This window comes from Antennarius striatus, chromosome 6 (genome assembly GCF_040054535.1).
Source record: "Antennarius striatus isolate MH-2024 chromosome 6, ASM4005453v1, whole genome shotgun sequence".
NCBI classification, from domain to species: domain Eukaryota; kingdom Metazoa; phylum Chordata; class Actinopteri; order Lophiiformes; family Antennariidae; genus Antennarius; species Antennarius striatus.
The window spans coordinates 17,583,152-17,604,454 of record NC_090781.1 but is presented as its reverse complement, the minus strand read 5'-3'; the positions used below and the strand labels follow the sequence as shown (position 1 = coordinate 17,604,454).

At 43.8% G+C, this 21,303-nt stretch overlaps 1 protein-coding gene across 1 annotated transcript; it reads left to right on the top strand.

Moving 5' to 3' along the window:
• The first annotated feature begins 9,426 nt into the window (after positions 1–9,426).
• gmnc (geminin coiled-coil domain containing) lies at positions 9,427–12,035 on the top strand. Its single transcript, XM_068316504.1, has 4 exons — positions 9,427–9,505; positions 10,583–10,668; positions 10,775–10,891; positions 11,127–12,035. Exons 1-4 carry the CDS (start codon positions 9,427–9,429, stop codon positions 12,033–12,035), a joined length of 1,191 nt encoding a protein of 396 aa, XP_068172605.1.
• The last annotated feature ends 9,268 nt before the right edge of the window (positions 12,036–21,303 follow it).

Here is a 21,303-nt window from a genome sequence, read left to right as displayed (position 1 = left end):
CTTCGTGTTTCACGAGCCCCATCTCATTCAGACTGGGAATGACCCCAGAATCACCCTGCTGTGGTGAGGATGGAAGGCTGGTACATCGGATTAGTTGCTGACACCGCAACTCGACCAGATGAGAGGATGAAGCGGAAGAAGAAAAAGAAGAGGAGCAAAAAAGAAGAAGAGTAGGAAGATGGATGTCAGCGATGAAACCGAAGATTCATTTTGGACATGGCTGTTTGTGGAAAGCTTGAGCCAAAGCTGACCTTGCATTTAACACACAAACACTCAAAGATACACAGACATACAGACACACACACACACGCACACAAACACGCAAACATTGTTCAGCCGCCACTAAGATTTTGACAGCTGGTCACGGTTCAGCAGCCCTTCAAGGACACAACAAAAGGGTGGAGGGACTAACCTGTAAGTGTGTGTGTGTGTGTGTGCGTGTGTGTGCGTGTGCATGTTTGTGTTTGTGTGTGTGTGTGCGTGCGTGCGTGCGTTTGTATGTGTGCGTGTGCGTGTGTGTTCTGCAGAAACCTGCTACAGCAGGTTCTATGAACTGAAAGACCAGAGGAGACCAAATACTTCCCTTTCATTTCAGCCCAGAAGTTGAACTCTGGTTCTGAACTAATCAGAGGATCCGCTGACAATGACTGGCAACAGTGACATCATCGCTCACACAACAGTGACATCATCGCCCACCTGGCAGAACAGGAAGATCACCTAAAACGTCTCAGTATGAACACCCCTGAACTCCCACTGGGCTTCTGTTCAATCCCTTTTCAATTGTTCAGTAAAAATGAAAGCCAACACAAAAGTCCAGATACTGATAAAACATCAGAATTCTGAATGCGGCACTTTAACTTTTCAGACATCGAACCTGGGCCAATTGAAACTCAGAGCAGAGGGAAAACATGTCTGCCTGTGCTTTGGGTGAAATGACCCTTTAAACCTGTCAGGTCTGCTGAGCCCTGACTGGCTGTGGAGGTCTGTGTGTGTGTGTGTGTGTGTGTGTGTGTGTGTGTGTGTGTGTGTGTGTGTGTGTGTGTGTGTGTGTGTGTGTGTGTGTGTGTGTGTGTGTGTGTGTGTGTGTGTGTGTGTGTGTGTGTGTTTAACAGCAGCACTCCGATTGGTGGATCATGCTGTAGTCTGAGCACACTCACTGGGGATACTCTGGCCTTGTTTCATCACTACGGTTACAAGAAAACACACACACACACACAAAAGCACACAAAAGCACACACACACACACACACACACACACACACACACACACACACACACACACACACACACACACACACACACACACACACACACACACACACACAAAGTTTTCTCCTTGTGTACTTCAGTTCTAACCATCAAGCCTTTAAAGAATTGACGGGTGGATGAAAAACCTCTCAAGTTTTTGTTCTTCATTTAAGATGCTAATATGTTCTGTTGTCGTGCGATCACTCGTATTTTTTTGTCTGCAACATGTCTCAAAAAGTTGATTCTGAGTAAAATTATTTTCAAGGAGTATGCTGGGAACATGACTACGACAAAAGTATGTTGGGACTGTTTCTTTGTGTGAACCTGGACCGTTTCACTTCGTGAACCTGGACCTCATGCTGTGTGTGTGTGTGTGTGTGTGTGTGTGTGTGTGTGTGTGTGTGTGTGTGTGTGTGTGAGGCCTTGTTGTCCGTTTCTGGATGGACGTGTTTGTTGTTAGTTGTTAGTTGTTTGTTTGATAATGAACCTCAGAGATTTCTTCCTTCAGCCAGTTTAGATTTTACAACATCTATTAGGCCAAATTAAAATCGCCGCAGGCTTTAAATCACCCTGATTTTATGGATGAATGTGGTCCTGGCAGAAAGGAAGCCCTCAATATTTTATGAAAATATCACTGCAGGTGATAAAAAAAGACTGCAGTGAGGTTGTAAAATCTTTTTGCTGGTGTTAAGTTGACTTATTTATTTGTTAGCGAGAACAAGTGATCCAGATCATTGTGTGGATCCACAATTATTTTAAAGCAACTTTACCAATAACCCAACAACGTTTAAGGCTTTAGCAATAATGTTCACGTTATCATGACAACGCCAGGTTGCCGTCGCCGCCTGAGACGCAAAATATCTTCTCGTTAACCAATCAGGATAAATTTCATCTAGAATCTGCACCAAACAGCCACATCTACGCAACGTTTCATTCATCTTGTTGACAAACAAACCTCTTAAGTTGTCACATGATATCCTCCAGCTCTGATTGGTGCAGGAAGCTATCAGCAACATGGATCCTAAATGACTATAGAGTAATTAAATTATTTAATTTACAATCTCTCTTTACACCTCGGGTCAGTTGGAACACTTTGTCCATGCAACTCGCCCACATTCACCCCGCTGGCATCCAATGAGAGGCCTGGAATCTGGTGATGTAATCAGCCGAGTGTCGTGTACTGTTGAAGGAACAGAGGGAGGCCCACTGCCCGGCGACACCCGACTCCTCTCCACTGTTAGCGTTGCCGCTAACGTATAATTAGCTGTCAGTCATGTTGAAAATAATCTCATTACTTTAGCTTAGCTTTAGCATATTGTTGCCGCCAAATGTAACAACACAGAAACGGGGTTGTGACCCGTCTGAGCGCCTCATCCATCTGGTTCCATCTCCAAAAAAACCAGAACAACATAAACAACATCAAACGGTCTGGTTCTGTTTAACTGCATGAACCCAACTTATTCTCTGGTGCTAATTTGAAAACGTACGCCACCTACTGGCCTGGAAGAGACACAACAACAATGTTTACAACCCAACATGTACGAAGACACCTCACAAACAAACAAACAAACGTCACACCTGGAGTGGCTCCATTCAGGACAATTAAACACATAACCTATGAATAATTTCACTGCTCCAGGTCGGCAGAACGCAATACAGCTGGTTGGCGTCCATTCGGGACAGCAGCAGGTTTGAGGCCTGGAGGGGTCGCTCTGATTGGCCCTGAGCTCACAGTAAGATGCCATAATGGAGGGAATAGGGAGCCTCACACACACACACACACACACACACACACACACACACACACACACACACACACACACACACACACACACACACACACACACACACACACACACACACACACACACACACACACACACACACACACACACACACACACACAGAATGACAGGAATGATTCTGAATGTTTTGACAATTTTTTACGGACAGTCCTGGAGGCAGAAGTTTAAGTGAATTCTATTTTGTAAGTCATAAATATTTGCATAACTTTTCTTGAATGTGTTTCATGGAAAAGAGCAATAAACATTACTTATGGGAATTTTTATTAAACTTCTGTTAATGTTTGTGCATCGAGGCACATACTCATTATTGTTCCATGACACTAAAATAAATAACAGATTGACAGACGTATCATTTAAACACTGTCCAAGGTAATAAATAAAGTGTAGCAATTAAAATGTGGTACATAAAATTTTCAAAAAAAAGTGTAGAAAAGAAAAATGCAGTTAATGAAATGTAGCAAATTAAGTGTAGTAAATAACGTGTTGTAAATAAAGTAATCTGAAGCATCCGTCAAATACTGAAGGTTCTACACTCAAAAAAATAATGCTGCATGTTACTTCATTCAAATATTGAGTAGATATGAAAGCTCTCAAATCTGTTAAAACAAAACCTGAGTCATGAGTAAAATGTAAGTAATATTTTCTAGTACGTCTGAACTAAATGATTTGGTTCAATTACCTATGCAAATTGAGTAAATATAACTGAATTTGGGGGGGTCGCACCCCAAAAGGAGGGGGGACAGCACCTTGCTCAAGGACACCTTAGCAGTGGCTGGGAGGTGAGCTGACACCTCCCACCATCAGATCACACTCCGAGGGATGTCATGGCGGGAGCGGGATTTGAACCACAGATGGCTGGGCAACCTGTCTACAAGACATCTGCTCTACCGCTGAAGCACTGCCAGTGAGTAACCAGCGCCCCAAAATCGTAAAAATGCGGAATCGGTTCCCGTATGTTTACTTGATGTTTTTAACTTGTTAGTTATGTCTCCAATAAAATTGAGTTGACTTGTTTAATTAAAACTAACTGATATTTGTTCATATATTCTCGAAAAGTTTGGTGAAACATAAACTTATTATTACAAATATTTAAACCATGTAATCTGTGACTCAAATTATACTTTATTTTAAGTAAGTAAACTTAATTTACATGTGTCCATTTCACACAAATATTCCTGTTGGAGTTTTACTAATTAATTTTGATGTAGTCAAATCAAATACTCATGATGAAATTCAGAATTTTTATTGAGCATGTATAACTATATATTACTGTCACATTTACTCAGTCCTTGAATCATTTTTTAGAGTGTATTCATCACACCTTTAATAGCTGCTGTGAATGTGAACGAATCAGAGGCCTGCGTTCGTCTGTTTGGACGTCCAGCAGAGAACAGGCAGCCGACGCTGTTGTCCAACAAATCAAGCCGTCCGTCCCCCTGTTATTAGGATCTCAGCGGGATAGCAGTGGGGGGGCAGCTAGGAAGGGGGGGCAGGTTGGGTTAACATCTGTCCTGCTGAACCTGAGTTAGACCACCAGGTAGCCCACCCGCAGGCCTGTGACTGGCTGCAGGGTAATTAGGCTGTTTAAACATCTGCCTCATTAACTGGCTTCTGAGCCCCCCCCCCGCCCACCCCCGACCCACACCCCTCCCCTGGGTGCAACCAACTAAGTGTACCTGCCAAAGGTTTAGAAAAAGTGGAAGATCTGACTTCAATCTACACCCTTCGCCGCAGCACAAACCTGTTTGGATAAATCAAACCAGCTGGCTAACAACACCGTGCCGCAGAGGGTCAGTAATCCTCCGTTCCGCTGCCTGCCGGGTGGGTTTTGGTGAACGACGGCAACCTGGTGGCTTAATTTAATTGGGAGGGTGTTTCATCTAAGGATACTGGATGAGAGCTCAGCAGGTCGCCTAGCAACGACAGAGACACATTAAGATGAGTGAGAGGACACCCTGCTGACTGACACTCCCATACACACCACCTGCCAACACACACACACACACACACACACACACACACACACACACACACACACACACACACACACACACACACACACACAGGCCGCACCCATTTGTGTGGGGGGAATCCCATGAATCGCTCTGAACTTCTTCTCTTTCTTATGTTCATAATCTGGTGTACCACAGGGTTTGATTGTAGGTCCCTTTTTGTTTAATTTAACGTTTGATTGTTTGAATGGATTTAATCCCTCGCTTCAAGATGCATGGCTTCATTACATCACAGATTTTTAGTAGGTAGTCATGTGATACCATACGCACATGCTATTAGTTGACATCCATGTGTGTATATGCGTTTCAATTCACAGTTCTTCCTGCGACTTTTCTTTCATACAAAAGTGTTTTAAACAGTCTGTTAGAGTGTGGGAAAAGGTCATACAAATATATGGTGGTTTAATATTAGTATAAGGAGGGTTCATAAACATTTATATTACCATAAATAATAACATAAATAGTTAAATATGTTGCTACATTGCGGTCCTCAAATGCATTAACGGCCAGTAATGAGGGATTACTGTCATTTTAAATGTGCTAGAATGGAGCCAAGGTTAGTGCTCAGGGTGGTACTGTCATCTCTTCTGTCCAGATGGGATCTCAACAATATCCAGTCCAGGTGTGATGGCTAATCCAATGCTTTGCCTTCACACACTAGGCGGGGCAACACCGACACACTATATAAAACATGACTGACATGTCAGATACTGAACATTTACAAATTTTTCCAGAAGAAAGTAATAAGTTAACAAAGAGCGTAGACCAGGGGTGTCAAACTCATTTTCACCCAGGGCCACAACAGCACAACGGCTGTCCTCAAAAGGCCAAATCACTCTCTCTCACTCACTCATCTTTTGAACCGCTTTATCGGCTGTAGCGGGTCACGGGAAGCTGGAGCCTATCCCAGCTGTCCTAGGGGGTGAGGCGGGGGACACTCCGGGCATGATGCCAGTGCGCTGCGGAGAGCCACAAAGACACAAAATCATGCACGCTCACACTCACACTCACACACTACGGGCAATTTGGAACGGACAATTAACCTGAAGCGCATGTTTTTGGAGGTGGGAGGAAGCTGGAGAGAACCCACGCAGGGAGAACATGCAAACTCCACACAGAGCGAGACTCCAACCCGGAACCGCCTTTCTGTGCGGCGACAGCGCTACCCACTGCGCCACCGTTCTGCCCCAAAGGGCCAGATGTAACTAATAAATGTAATTAAATGGGACTCAATCTAATGTAACATAAATGTAATACTTTTACAAACATTACAGTTACACAGAAAAAATGTTTGCTTGTTGCTCTGTTATAACATAAATCCTCATAATTTGTCAGGTTATGAAACCCACAGAACTCCATCAACCAAAATTCAAACTATCTGAGTGAATAAAGAAAAATAATATCAAATACAAGTTGGGAAAGTAATTAAAATGGGCTTAATTACTGCATTGTGGGAAATGTGGTTTTGGTCAATGCACACTTCTGACCTATTTATTTTTAGACACTGACCTTTTATGCTCTCGCGGGCCACATGTAAAAATTTGGCAGGACATATTTGGCCCCCGGGCCTTGAGTTTGACACATGTGGTGTAGACCATTATAAGACAATCAATAATGAGACAAAGTTTGAACTTGAATTTCTTCTTAAGGTGGTTTTGCGTTTCTGAATCCTTTTCTGAAATTGCTATCTATTTTATATTTTATAAATTTTGTATTTATACTAAACAAAACCAGGAAAGTTTGGTGCCTAAATTTATCCTCTGGGATTTTACAGAGTCAGTCTATAGACTCTAGTCTGGAGTTGATCCATCTCCAGGTCCAGTTCTACAACATTGACCTTGTTGCTAACACTGAGGCCTGAGGCATCTCTCCATCCTCAAACCAACAACCTGCCGTTGTCCAGCCTCTCCTGCGGACACACATATGGACGCCGCTGCACTCACACTGCTGCTATTTGATCTGTAGAGGGGCCCCGCTGGTGGAGGTGATTAACCCCACTCCAGGACCACTTAACCAGTCACAAAAGCTAATGGGAAAAGTCAAATATAATGGGCAGCCAGTGTCCCTGTGAGGGAGGGGCATAGGGCTGGGGAGGGGGGGCCAGACGGATTCGGAGGGAACAGATTTGGGCCTCAGCTGGAGGTGGACAAATGTCTGGCGAACATTTATTTCATCAAACAGTGAAGCGGTTCTTGCTGCGCATTAATGTGTCATTGTGCTGGTGCCCGGCAGTGGATTAGGGTCCTAATCACTGCTGAGGTTTAACTGACCTGCTGTCAGATTACAGATTAACTCGTGTGTAGGATCAGATGAGACTGACCACTGCAACACCATCGATCAGTTTATCAGCAAAATCCATGACTGATCATCTGCAGATCAAATCAACAGACAAAGTGTTTTACTGCAGCCTCTGATGGTCCAGTTCTTCTAGAGACCCTTTAACCTGATGCAGACCCAGCTTCTGGTGCCTGAGGAATCTCATCCTATTCCTTCACTTCTGGAACACTCCTGGTTTTCCTGATGTGGCCACCTCTTCCAAATCCACCAGAGGGTTTGTTGTCTGGATTCTATTCAGGTGACGGCTCTAGAAGCATCAGGAACAGGGTCTGCGTGGACTCCCAGGTCTGCTTGGGATCATTCTCACAAGTTTTCTTCCAGGATTTCTTGATCCTTGATGGAATCCATCTAACCAGCTACAGGCTGCAGGTTTCTAGTAGACCAGGAAGCAGCCCTGGAGCATCACTGACACTCCCCCTCTCCCCCCATGTTTTATCTAGGGAGGCTGGAGCTTCTTTTTTTGAGTCCAATTAAAACATTTTAATATCTGTGGTATTGATCTGTTTGAGTTGTTGTTGTCTGATCTGGTTATTAGCAGCCGATCAATAGTAGATTTTATCAATGAACCTAATTCAGGACTAAGACAAACTGTTGATTGATGACGTAATCAGGATGAGTTAACACAACAACTCGGAGCTGTTGTTCATCTGTCAGTATGACGTCACATGGCAGCTCCGAATCAGCCTGCTGGAGGACCGACAGCGTCAGCAGCTCCGTCCTACCAAACACTCTTACACCTGTCCGTCAGAGCTGCTGGAGGTTTCTTCAGTCTTCCGTGAGTCCTCAGCTCCACATCACAAACTCCACCCGGCTTCTTCACCCAGGATTCTCGTCATTCTGTCATTTTCCACGCGGTGCTGGATGTAGAATCTGTGGCGCGCTTTTACGCAGAGCACACGCAGCCTTAAGACGCAGATCTCGGGAGCGCATCCTCCGTGAGTTCACGAGTGTTTCTGTCTCTGATAATCAATGATTGATAGGCACGTGATTGACGTGTCGTCGATGTTACGGGAGACGTGTGACGTTGTTTCGAGGTTTTAATGAATGAAGTCTCGCGTAAAGGAGAAAAGGTGAAAAGTTCTGAGACGCAACAGGTGGAGCGATGAGCGCAAAGATTTTAACAACTTTAAAAATGAAATTCCTATTCAATTCAACTCATTTAGGACATTTAAGACTCTACTCACGACATTAAAGACGGAAACTGATGGAGATGTTTTAATCAAAGAGGCTATATTTTCGAATTTCTAATTTGTCTTTATTTTGAGGCATAACATGTAAAAAAAAAAAAATCAACCAAACGATTTTACTTGAACATTAACACATAAGGGGATTCACAATGATGCAGCATGGCCAAAAGTATGTGGACAACCTGTCTGGCTCCAATGATATGACAAGCCTTCCTGGTCAGATCTTGTCCTGCTTGTGGTCCAGATGGTACATGTGTGGTCCAGTCAGCTGACGAGTGATCACTCATCATCAGCCGATCAGCTGGTGATTAGTGATCAGCTCATCAACAAACGTCCCCTCAGGGAAAAACTGGTGTATGCAGGATAGTTAGGTCTAAACCTGGTCAGTCTGGTAGTTCTATTCTGCTGGGCTGGATGATGATGATGGTGATGATGATGATGATAATGATGATGATGATGATGATGATGATGATGATGATGATGATGGAGGAATCAAATCCTCAAAGATTATCGAAAACAGTAAAAAAAAATTTTGACTGAATGTTGGGTCTGGTGGTACCCCCACCCCACCCCCAATCCCTGAGAGGTTTACGTTTTTCTAGTGAATCGTTTTGCTTGTGCCTCTGGAGATGAATCCCTGCTTTTTTTAGTGTTAAATGTTTGTGAATAATTGAAGCATTGATCACCATATCAACGCCGTCAGCTGCCGCCTTCCTCCCTTTCAGTCACTCACAAACTCTCTGTCGCTCTTTGGGGAACTCCACCCTTTCTCCTCCTCCTCATCATCATTACCACCTCCAGGACACAGCCCTTGGCCCTGACACTGTTGGAGTTACCATGGAAACCCTGGCCTCTGTTTGGGCCTGTGACCCCTGTGACCTCAGTGACCTTGGGCTCAACCCATCAACTACATGGGGTAAGAATCATAATTGAATGGATGTGAATGACTCACTCAGAGGCAGCAGTAGGGTCTACTAGTTAATGAAAAGTTCTCTGTAACAAAATACTAGCTCAAGTACACACAGTAAAACTAGACTAACAAGGGGACACTCATCACCATGGCAACATGCTGCTAATGAACATCCTTGTTTTACAGCAAAAAAAAAAAGAAAAAAGAATTTGCAAATCCATTGTGTTAAAACAAATTTCTAGAGAATGTCTGTTCATCTGGTGCTGTCATGTAACGTTTGCTCTTCAGATACCCGAACAGGGCCGCTTTCATATTTTTTTGCTGAGGTTGACTAATTATGAAAGGAGTTCTTCCTATTTCCTTAAAGGCCACATTCAGCAGGCTGGAGCTCATCCATCAAACAGAAGTGACTTTTTCCTAAGCTAATCGCTCCAGCAGCTTCCGTCAGTGATTTCAGCAGAAACACCCGAAGAAGTTTACGTAAAGGCTCAGGCTTTCGTTTTCTCTATGTTTCCTTGCTCTTTGCATATAATTTGTGGAATAATTATGACATCTTCTGATGTGGGACTGAGCAGAAATTCCAAAGACTTTCACCAGAGGGAGAGGCAATTTAATTCTACAAGGACGGTTTGATCTTCATAACATCCGGCTCTGGTTCTGGTGATCAGTGATGTCTGAACCAGGATGATTAAGGCTCTGCTGTGGTGGTGGTCATACTTTTCAAGGTGTCCACTAGTGGGCACCAGTGTTTTCATTTGAATATAAAAAAAACAGACTGGCATTTGAGACGAGTTTTGGGTCAGAGCAGTACCAAAGTTAAACCCTGACCCAGAAGTATTTTTGGAAAGGAAAACTGTTTTTAACATTAATAAAGTTACAACCATTTGTAGCTGTTTGTCCTCTCTTCATAATGAAACAAGCCCCACCCCTTTGATTACAGTAAAATAATTTTGTACCAGCCTTGTTTTGCACCGTTCCCACCACACTGATAAATATAAAAAAGCCTAAAAACAATGAATGCAGGGCTTTTGATGGAAAGTATTCTAGTACCCTCAGAGTAACCGAGTACTTTATCTATCACAGAGTCTCAGTGTAATTTTAGCAGCACCCCACCTGCTAGCCTTATGTGGACGAAGCAGCTGTCACCTCACCTCCAGAGGAACAAACAGGTATCTCTGTTTTATTTAACTTTAAAGTTAAAGGACAGGGGAGCATCCTCAAAGACCATCTCCTCTATCTCAGTCCAATCTGGTTGTGGTTCTGACTTTATCTCAGCTTCAGGACACTCTGCTTCAGAGAGAGGAGGAACTGGCCCGACTCCAGGAGGAGAACAACAAACTCCGAGGGTTTCTCAACTCATCTTTTGTAAGAAAGCTGGGAGACGAGGCAAAGGTTGGTTGGCTCATGCCCTACCCCTTAACAGATGTTCATGGTAATTGGTTCTTCTGGGTCATTTGATTCTGAAGGCAAAGAAACTGGAAAGAAAATCCTGGATGCATTTCTTGGCTTAAATCCTATCCTACAGAGTTCTTTTGGAAAGAAATCCTTCCACATAATTTCGCAGATAAACTGGAATTTAATCTTAATTTTAAGGTTGTTTCTGAATGACTTTGCTCTCACCTCTTAGAAACTACCTGCTGATGGGAGGAGGAAGCTGAAGAGAAGCCTGATGCTCAATGAACCTTTCCAAATTAGCGGTCAGCAACACAGAACCTCCCAACCGGTCAGCAAGAGAGTCTGCAGGAACCTTGCTGCCGAATTCTGCTTTGAGACCACTGAGACGTCTTCCACAGAACCAAACCTGGACCTCTGGGTGCTACGAACACTGGGACTCAAGGACAGAGACACAATTGACACATCCAGTGGGTCCTCCTGCTCCTCACTTCGATACAGGAGGAGCAGTCATGTTAATGGTGCTGAATCCAGCCCAGACTCCTCTTTCAGCTCTTCACTCACCTCTTCTACACCCTCCTCTGTCCACAACTCCCCCCAAACTGATTTTACGATCAGTGCTTCTGAATTCTATGAACAAAACTGTTGCACTTCTCCGGGTCAGTACTCCGACTTCATTGTCACTGGGAGACAGTGTGAAGCTCCTGAAGCTCTGATCAGGAGCTATAACACACCAAAGGTCTTCCAGTCTCCACCTCAAACAGAGCAAACTAGAGCAGACATCTGTTCTGTTACAGCCTCAGATCAAATCCAAACACAACCAGTTTACTGGTCTCCCACCAGCCAGGCACCATCACTGAACAAAATCCAGTTCAGTCCACCAGGAGAAAGAACCATTTTCTGCCCCACCGTGTCTCTGAGTCCTGTCATGAACCAGTTGACATCTATCTCCAGCCCGTCGGTAGGATCTATGCCCACTGCTGTGCCACAGTCTACCAGCATCCGCACAGATTTGGCATTTAGCATGTCCCTTAGCCCGTCAAGCAGCGTCAAGACCCACAGTTTCCCCCACGGCCAAGCCTTTGTCAGGAAGGACCCAGAGGGAAAGTGGAACTTCACTTGGTTGCCCAGACAAGAACCATAGGCACCGCACTCACAAGCTGTAACCAAGTGCTATTAAACAGGAAGTTGTTGTGAGTCCATTGCCATGCAGAGTCATGCCGACTGGCAGGTGTTACGTTGAGAGTCTAGTCGGTGTCGGTGAGTGAATGGTGCAATGATTTTATGTGTTCCTTAGCAAGTTAGCCCATTTGTCTATGCAGCTAGTTAGCTCAGTTAGCTAAGCAGCTAGCGCTCGTATTGGTAGATTCTGCTTTAAATGACTGATAGACTTTTTTTCTTTTGTTGTATTAAATGCAATGAAAAACACAAGAGCCCAAACAGTTGCAACTGTTTGGGTTGATTTTAATTAAAGAACAAATACAGCCAATCAACCTAACGTGAAATCTGCCAGAGGGCCAAATGACCACTTCGACATGTTATCAAGCCTTCAAACAATATTTCTGCCAGATTATTTAGACATTCAAACGGATTCCACTGAACTGCACTAGCTAGTAGCATTGGAACAAGGTAGTTAGCTTAGCTAGAAAGAGAAAAGGCACTTTTTGAGGTGCTTTAATTTACTTATTTTAAATGATGCACTTTTCACACTGTATTTTTATTTTTAACAGATAAACATTAAACATCAGCCGAAATGGGAAAAAGATGAATTTATGCTGTGATGAAGTTCACACATCCTGAACCAAGTAGCCTTCAAACTTCGAAACAGTTTGTTTGGTTTGAAGTCTTACTTAAATACAAACATGAATATTGTGTTTGTTTGTTTACTGTAACATTAAATAAGCCTGCAGCTTTTAAAGCAACAATTAAATGTCATGTTGATGATGTCATCACCGTGTTCAAACTGTCTGAGTATGATGTCATGGTTTCATATTAATGAGAAAACTGAAAAACTGCCGACTAAAGAGAAAATGTGATTCACAGATGTTTCTGAGTCATCCCTTTATTTTTATAATCAGTGTAGAATTGTAACATTGTCTCCTTTAAATTGAGTTTTCACAGCAATAATTTGATTTGATAAACTTCTGGAGTAATAGTGTTGGAAAAAAAAATAAAATTCTGTATTTAAATACAATCAAAACATTTATACAGTATTCGTGCATTGGTGCCATAAAGAAAAAAGCATACTGAAGAAACCCAGTTAACTTAGGAAGGAACTTAAGCTCAACCAAGAAAACAACAGGACACGACTGAAAAAAGAAAGACGTGATGTGTGTAATGTCTGATGGGATGTTAAAGGTCCCATATTTTGCTTTTTTTAGTTCATGTCATTCAGCTGCCAGATGTCCAACTACATTGTATTTGAAAATGTCTTGCCCCAAACCGATCTGTAGTCCTCAATATCTTTGACTGAATATGGTTAAAGTCACTTCCGTTCTGAAACGCTCCATGTTAATGGGTATGGCTCTGAGCTCCTGCTGTCACCACCCCCTTGCCACTCTGACCTGCCTCTATCAACACCTCCCTCTCCCCTTTGCATTCATGTGTGCTTTGTTTTTCATGTGCAGCATGAACGCGCTCTACCGCTATAGATCGCCATAGTCTGGAACTTTTTTTTAACTCTCAGTAACTTTGTTACGATGTACTGTGTTTCACCCTTAGTCTTCTCGTGTTTTGTGCTCTTGTTTTCAATGATATAAATGTGTATTTTTCTGCGCAAAACGTGGAGCTGCTTTCTCAGTCAGCTGAAACTAACTGATGGCTCATAGTGTAAACATGATGAGAACGGCCCATGATCGCACAGATTGTTTTGGAGGAAACACACAGTGTTAGCACATGGGACAGAAATCAGTGGATACGAGAGATGACTAAGAACTGGATATAATAAAAGCTGTTTCCCGACATTTGTCACGGACAATGAGAGATAGCTGGCTAACAACACCGGCTAACGCAGACTAATAAATGGTAAGAGAAAGTATATTGAACTGTGGGCTGTTCCCTACTTCATCTCCGTCCACCAACCTATGTCGCAGTGACGAGGAGGATGTATCAATATAGCACTTTAGTCATACTCGTAAGCAACTGTAAATAAGATAAAAACGTGTCTCTCACTTAAATAAAGGCTGAAGCTATTTGTTAATGTGTGGTGTAGTTTTGGATACATGCAGTTGTGTTCGCTATGACGCTGAGGATACACCTTTAGTGGACACACACACACACGACTGAAGCGGAGCTAACTAGTTAGCCAAATGCTAGCTGACTTCAACAGCACGTGAGGAACTTTCAGTGTGTAGCTCTGAGCCATGTCGTTACCACACACTGCTACTGTAGCCTTAACGAAATCCCCCTCGGGGATGACCACGGCCATATCCAAGTGGACAATCAAATATGAGTCAGGATAGGTAAATTTACTCTATCAATCACCGCGGAGATGACGTAAGATTCGGCACTTTATGAATCAAATCGTTTTTGATTCTGTCCAGCCATGAATCCAAAAGATTCCAAATATCAATGTAGGAAGCATTTGTTTTCCAGATTCCAGGATCTGGTCGGGTTAGGGAGGATCACTATGTATATGTGGAGACCTGAAAAAAATGTGTTTTTCATAATAGGAGTATTCCTTTAATCATCTCAGACTCTCAGGCTCTGGCCTCTCAAACTGGGAAATACTACTCCGAGTAAATGTTCAAGGATCTATTTGAACCAATTAGTTGAGACGAAACTGAGGAAAACACCCAAACTGAAAGTAAGAACTGTCCTCATACTTTTGGCCATGTGTGGTAATGTCAAAGCCCCTCCCACCCCATCTGGTTTTTGGAGATGCTGCTGTGGAAACAACTGTTTTGTTAACAACTGTTTTGTTAAAACTTGTGTCAATAGTGTCAAAATCAGGAAGTCAAGCAGGAGAACGTTCCTCCCTGTCTTCAGCTCCGTTACCAGTGAAACCAGTTTGACAGTTCTCCCTCTCCTCAGGTCTCTCTCTTTACAGGAACAAAAGGAGACCCTCGGCCCCCTGGAGATACGCCCCTCCTAACATCCTCCACCCAGATCCGCCCCACACAGGTAACGATGGTGGGGTTTCTTCTCCCTGGGGGTTCTCAATACCGGGTCCCAGCCCTGTCCCGGGTCCCCGGAGAGCAGGACGCGGCCAAGGGAAAGTTGGGAGCGGGACGTGTCCGTGGCGGGCCGACAGAGTGGTCTCTCTAATGACAAGGTAAGCCCGGCTGCAGCTGTCCGACAGATTGAGGTTCTTTCAGGGCAGGGAGGGCTCCAAGTCTGGCAGGAATATGAAGGCAGGGCCGATCTGGATCACAGGCTGGTGTCGGCCAGGATAAGGGGTTATTAAAGAGGCCGGGTGGCAGAAACCCAATCCTCCCCGGCTGATCAGGGGAACGGGTTCACCGCCACGTTCTCGCAGAACCTGACAGCTTGGCTCACCTCAGAAGACAAATGAGTTGACACATGGTTCCACACATCTGATTTCTCTTCTGATTGGTCTCCAGCACTAATCAGCTGATCGGTGTGAGGATGATGAGGGAACCCGCTCAGACACAAACACACATACATTGAGTTACAGATTGACTGTTTGCAGCGCTTTTGTGTAATATGTCACGTATAAGTGTGAGGATGCTGCTGACCTCTGACCTCTGGGCGGAGTGATCACTGAGGGAGAAAACCAGTGGCACGAGGAGATTCTGGAGCGGGTTAATGCTCATTTAGAAGATGATAGGAAGCAAAAATCTGAGTGGACATACAAAACCCATCAGTATCCAGATATACAACTGGCCCAGGAGTCACATCCCAGAACCTCCTGGGTCTCATCTGGATGGTTTTGAGCCTCATTTCTGGGTCACTTAGCCGGCAGTGGTGAAGATCTGAGGGGTGATGAGCTAATATGATTATAATTAAGTTAATAACTATAAAGTTTTGAGGGACGTGGCAAGGGCGGAGCTTCAACTCAAAATGTGTTGTGCAGCAGTAATAACGGATATTCCCTCAGATGAATGGTTTACAGGTGGATGTCTTTCAGACACGGGTAGTACTCCTACTGTTACCAACAGTTAGTGGGGACACGCCGCTGCTTAGCACTAGCAACATTCGCATCATGACAATTGTTTAAACACCTGTATTTCTCAATCATCTCAGATGCGACAGCCGATCTGTTTCCTGAGGACCAGCAATTAAGGGAGGACTTCAGTGTTAGACTCATCGGGGTTGCCATGGCAACTTAAAAAAAGATCACGTTTAGTTCCTTTGAGCTCATTTAACGAAATTCACAAAAAGCATTTCCTCATAATGGTTCTTTACCTTCATGTTAACACTTTTGCCGTCATGGTGATCATCACGCAAATGCAAATGAGTCCTGCCCTGTTTCCAGGATGATGGATGGGAATTGAGGCTCCCTGTGTATACATGTGCGCCAGGTTTAATGGTTAATGTCTTCCAACCATCCGGTTGGAGGATGAGTAACTACATACAAACACGCTGACTGCTGCCGCTACTGCTCAACAATTAACCCAATGTGGGCCTCCACACACACACACACACACGCTAATAGATGATGCTAATGAGACCTCATCCAGAGACAGACGGGACGACATGAACAAAAATCACAAGTCAAACCAAAAAGTTCATATTTGAATCTTTATTATCTATAGAGGTCATGTGATTCAGAGTCTCAGCTATTTCATTGGTTTATATGGCGTATTAAGTCAGAGAGATGTATCGCCCCCCACAGGAAGCTGAGGCAATGCAGTGGAAAATCCAGGAAACCAAAGAGAACCATGGCATGAGTGGTTTTCAGGAGTCATTATTATTGTTATTCTTGTTAGCTTAGCATTAGCATGAGTGAAGGAACGTGATGACGGCGAAGTATTTTAGGAGTGTTCCTCTTCTTTGAACCACATCTATGTTGTTATTAACAAGAAGCTTCACTGGATCATTCACAACTTCCCAACTTTGGGATTTGCCACAGGAGACCCGCTTGGAAGCAGCGGCAGGGTTCCGTTTCTCCTGCAGATCAAATAACAGCGCTCGCGTGTTGTAAGCGTGTGTGGAATGTAAATCGACCAACAGAGACGACCTTTGTCACCTGCAAGAAAACACACCTCTGCTCTGGCACAATGCCACCATGAACCCCTCTGTGTCCGAACACACCACCCACAGCTCAGGTGGCGCCGGGCGCCGTAACAATGGACGCATACATACATGCATGATCTAACCAGGAGTTACAATTAATAACCAGTTAAACCAGTCCAGGAGAAAGGCAGACTGGATTACACATGGAATTCTGTGAAATCTGATATCGGCTCTGACATTCCAGATTAATCCCTTCGTCTGAATCGCCGCCCCGTCTGAACACCTATGAAGTTGAGATCGATGGAGGGATGCGGCGCCCCGTCCGGTGCCGAGGTGACAGCTTATGCTTCATCTTGAGCTTAAAAGTCCTGTCAGAGTAGGACAAGGACGGGTGTTGACCGGCAATAAGAGGAGGAGGAAGTGAGGAGACGATAAAGATCAGAGCAACGACTCATCAATGACAATAAAAAAGGGAGACAGAAAATCAATTCATTCTTCTCATTACTGTACATACAGAACACACAAAGTAGTACTATTGTAGTACTATAAGACACACACACACACACACACACACACGTACACACACACATACACAGTACTTTGTAGTAAGCTGCTATTGACCTTTCAGTTGTTCCCTGGCCAAATATGAGGTGCTTTAATCATCTGGTGCATTATTTCCTATTGATCCACACACACACACACGCACACGCACACGCACACGCACACGCACACGCACACACACACACACACACACACACACACACACACACAGACATGATGGATGATACTCTGAGCAGAGCTGTGAATAATGGGTTGAAGACCTTGTGCTTTTGTTTGTGTGACCTTCCTGGTTTGTTTCTTTCTCTATTAGTTGCATCATTTAAACAGCTTTTATTTATTTTAACTCACTAACTCACTTCTCTACAAAGAGTACTACAGATGCAGTATTTGCTTTGAGGATGTTGATAAAGAAGTACAGAGAAGGCCAGAGGGAGCTGCATTGTGTTTTTGTAGATCTGGAGAAGGCTTATCACAGGGTGCCCAAAGAGGAACTGTGGTATTGTATGAAGAAGTCTGGAGTGGCAGAGAAGTATGTTAGAGCAGTGCAGGACATGTATGAGGACTGTAAGACAGTGGTGAGGTGTGCTGTAGGTGTGACAGAGGAGTTCAAGGTGGAAGTGGGACTGCAACAGGGACCAGCTCCGAGGAATCTCCATGGACTATGATGTTTGCAGAGGAAATTGTGATCTGCAGTGAGAGCAGGGAACAGGTGGAGGAGAAGCTAGAGAGGTGGATGTTCGTTCTAGAAAGAAGAGGAATTAAGGTTAGCCGCAGTAAGACAGAGTACATGTGTGTGAATGAGAGGGACCCAAGTGGAAGAGTGAGGTTAGAGGGAGAAGAGATCAAGAAGGTGGAGGATTTTAAGTACTTAGGGTCAACAGTACAGAGCAATGGAGAGTGTGGAAAAGAGGTGAAGAAGTGTGTGCAGGCAGGATGGAACAGGTGGAGGAAAGTGTCAGGTGTGATGTGTTTTGAACAGTTTCAGCTAAAATGAAAGGAAAGGTGTACAAAACTGTGGTGAGACCAGCGATGTTGTTTGGTCTAGAGACAGTGTCACTGAGGAAAAGACAGGAGACAGAGCTGGAGGTAGCAGAGATGAAGATGCTGAGGTTCTCTCTGGGAGTGACCAGGAAGGATAGGATCAGGAATGAGTACATCAGAGGGACAGCACATGTTAGAGGTTTTGGAGATAAAGTCAGAGAGGCCAGACTGAGATGGTTTGGACATGTCCAGAGGAGATATAGTGAATATATTGGTAGAAGGATGCTGAGTTTTGAACTGCCAGGCAGGAGGCCTAGAGGAAGACCAAAGAGGAGGTTTATGGATGTAATGAGGGAAGACATGAAGGTAGTTGGTGTGAGAGAAGAGGATGCAAAGGACAGGGCTAGATGGATGTGGTGACCCTTGAAGGGAAAAGCCAAAAGGAGAAGAAGAACTCACTTCTCTAACCAGTGTCTGCAGAGATGTTGAAGGGCTGGCACTCCAGGTCAACAGGAAAAACAAATTAACATAAAATAATTCTAATAATAGAAGAAGAAAGGGTGGAGTGGGGGATTACTGGGGAGTGTGTTGGTCAGGTGTTGGTCAGTGTGTGTGTGTGTGTGTGTGTGTGTGTGTGTGTGTGTGTGTGTGTGTGTGTGTGTGTGTTTGTGTTTGTGTGTGTTTGTGTGGCGGTGGTGGTGGGGGATTAGTTTCAGATAACCAGTCTTTTAAGACCAAAACCTGAGCCAGCAGACAGGAAACGGTTTCACTGGTTTCTGTTGGACAATTAACAGCTTTGGAGTGTGTGTGTGTGTGTGTGTGTGTGTGTGTGTGTGTGTGTGTGTGTGTGTGTGTGTGTGTGTGTGTGTGTGTGTGTGTGTGTGTGTGTGTGTGTGTGTGTGTGTGTGTGTGTGTGTGTGTGAAATTAGTGTACGATTGCCAGTGTGTGTGTTCTCATTAAATGCTTCCTTCCCTCGTGTTTCGGACCATAGGAACTTGTTCCCCATAAATGGTGTCTACACTGCCCCTAGTGGCCCTCAGCGCTACTGCAATTTCAGCTGTTTCTGACATCGCTCAGCTGACATGAAAGTCCTGTACGCCCTCATAATGGTTATTGATGAGGTTGTCACGTGATTAATTCCTTATTCGTATTGGCTTTTAAAGCCGGAAGAGAAACCGAAGGATGAAGAAATGAGGAACACAAACTGATCTCAGTCCTGCAGCCAAACACTGACACCTGCTGCTCACCTGGACAGTCTGAGAGCTCCAAATTAAAACTGAGGACCAAGCAGACACAATGACGTCATACTGTAGCTCAGTGACGTGCGGTGAGGTTCATGGCTGGTGAGGCACTGATCTCATCATAATTAGATTTACAAACATATGAACCTACAGTGTAGCTTATTCACCATTTAATTATCAATAGTGAGTGGGTTATGTTAAAGTCTCAGATCAGAATTATTTACACATACAAACTGTAACACACAAATAAGCACATTTGATTAAAAAATATGTTGTGTTGTTACCTACATGTTTGTTTATATGTTACATTTACTTATAAATGAAATCCATGCACTGCTCCTTCTGAACAAAAGCAACGAGAAAAAAAATATATAATAAGGCAAGGTGAGCGCAAAACAAATGAATGGCTGCACTTAACTTTAGATCGTAGTTTGCTGTCACTTCTACGGCCGAGGAAGAAGACTCCTCGGCCGAATCCCTGGAATGTCTGTGTAGGTTCTCAGTCATCCAGGTCATGGTTATCCAAAAGCTGTTGAGTCGATCCACTGGACATTAAGAAAGTTCTTGAAGACGTTTCGTCTCTCATCCAAGAGACTTCTTCAGTTCTGAAGAAGTCTTCAGTTCTGAAGAAGTCTCTTGGATGAGAGATGAAACGTCTTCAAGAACTTTCTTAACGTCCAGTGGATCGACTCAACAGCTTTTGGATAATCCCTGGGATCACCAGCGCCCCCTACCGGTGAGGCAAGTCAGTATCGTGCCTCAGGTAGTGCCTTTTCCCAGCGGTTTAAGGACCGCTGAACTCAAGAAAGACGTTACATTCATGCAGTTGTTGACAGAAAACACTTTACATTATATACATTAGCTAAATTATGGAAATTTAGTTCATAGAGCAAACATGTTGGAATATTTTAATAGCGACGTATAGAGAGATAGCATTACGGCCTCACTGTAGTGTGTAGCATGCCAGCACAGCTAATCAAGCCATTGTGCCATCCATGGTGAGGCTCGGCCGGCTGGTGCCTCACCGCAGGTCTCTTCTCAGTATTTCAGTGGTAAATTTGACAATTCAGTGATTTTGAGTAAAAATAACCTAAAATTGGTGATGTTGAATAGAAAATAACTTTATACTACGCATCACTGGATAAATGTAACCTTTTAATTTATTTCTTCCATTTTTCTTCTCATTATGGAAGGTGAGGCCGTGCCTCACCTGCCTCCCTTGACCGCACGTCACTGCTGCAGATGAAATTTAACCTGAATGGTCTGAATGCTGGTTGCATTCAAATGACGTAAGGTAAAAACGGTGCCCTCTGTTGTGACGTCAGGTTAGTGCGATATTAAACTGATTTCATTTCGTCATTTACATTGAAATGATGCTAACATTATTTTAACTCCTGGAGAAAAATGGATGGACTGACAATAAGCTGTGTCAGTGCAAAATAAGAAATAAATAAAAAATATCTAAAGGCATGAAGAGATGTTCATCAGGT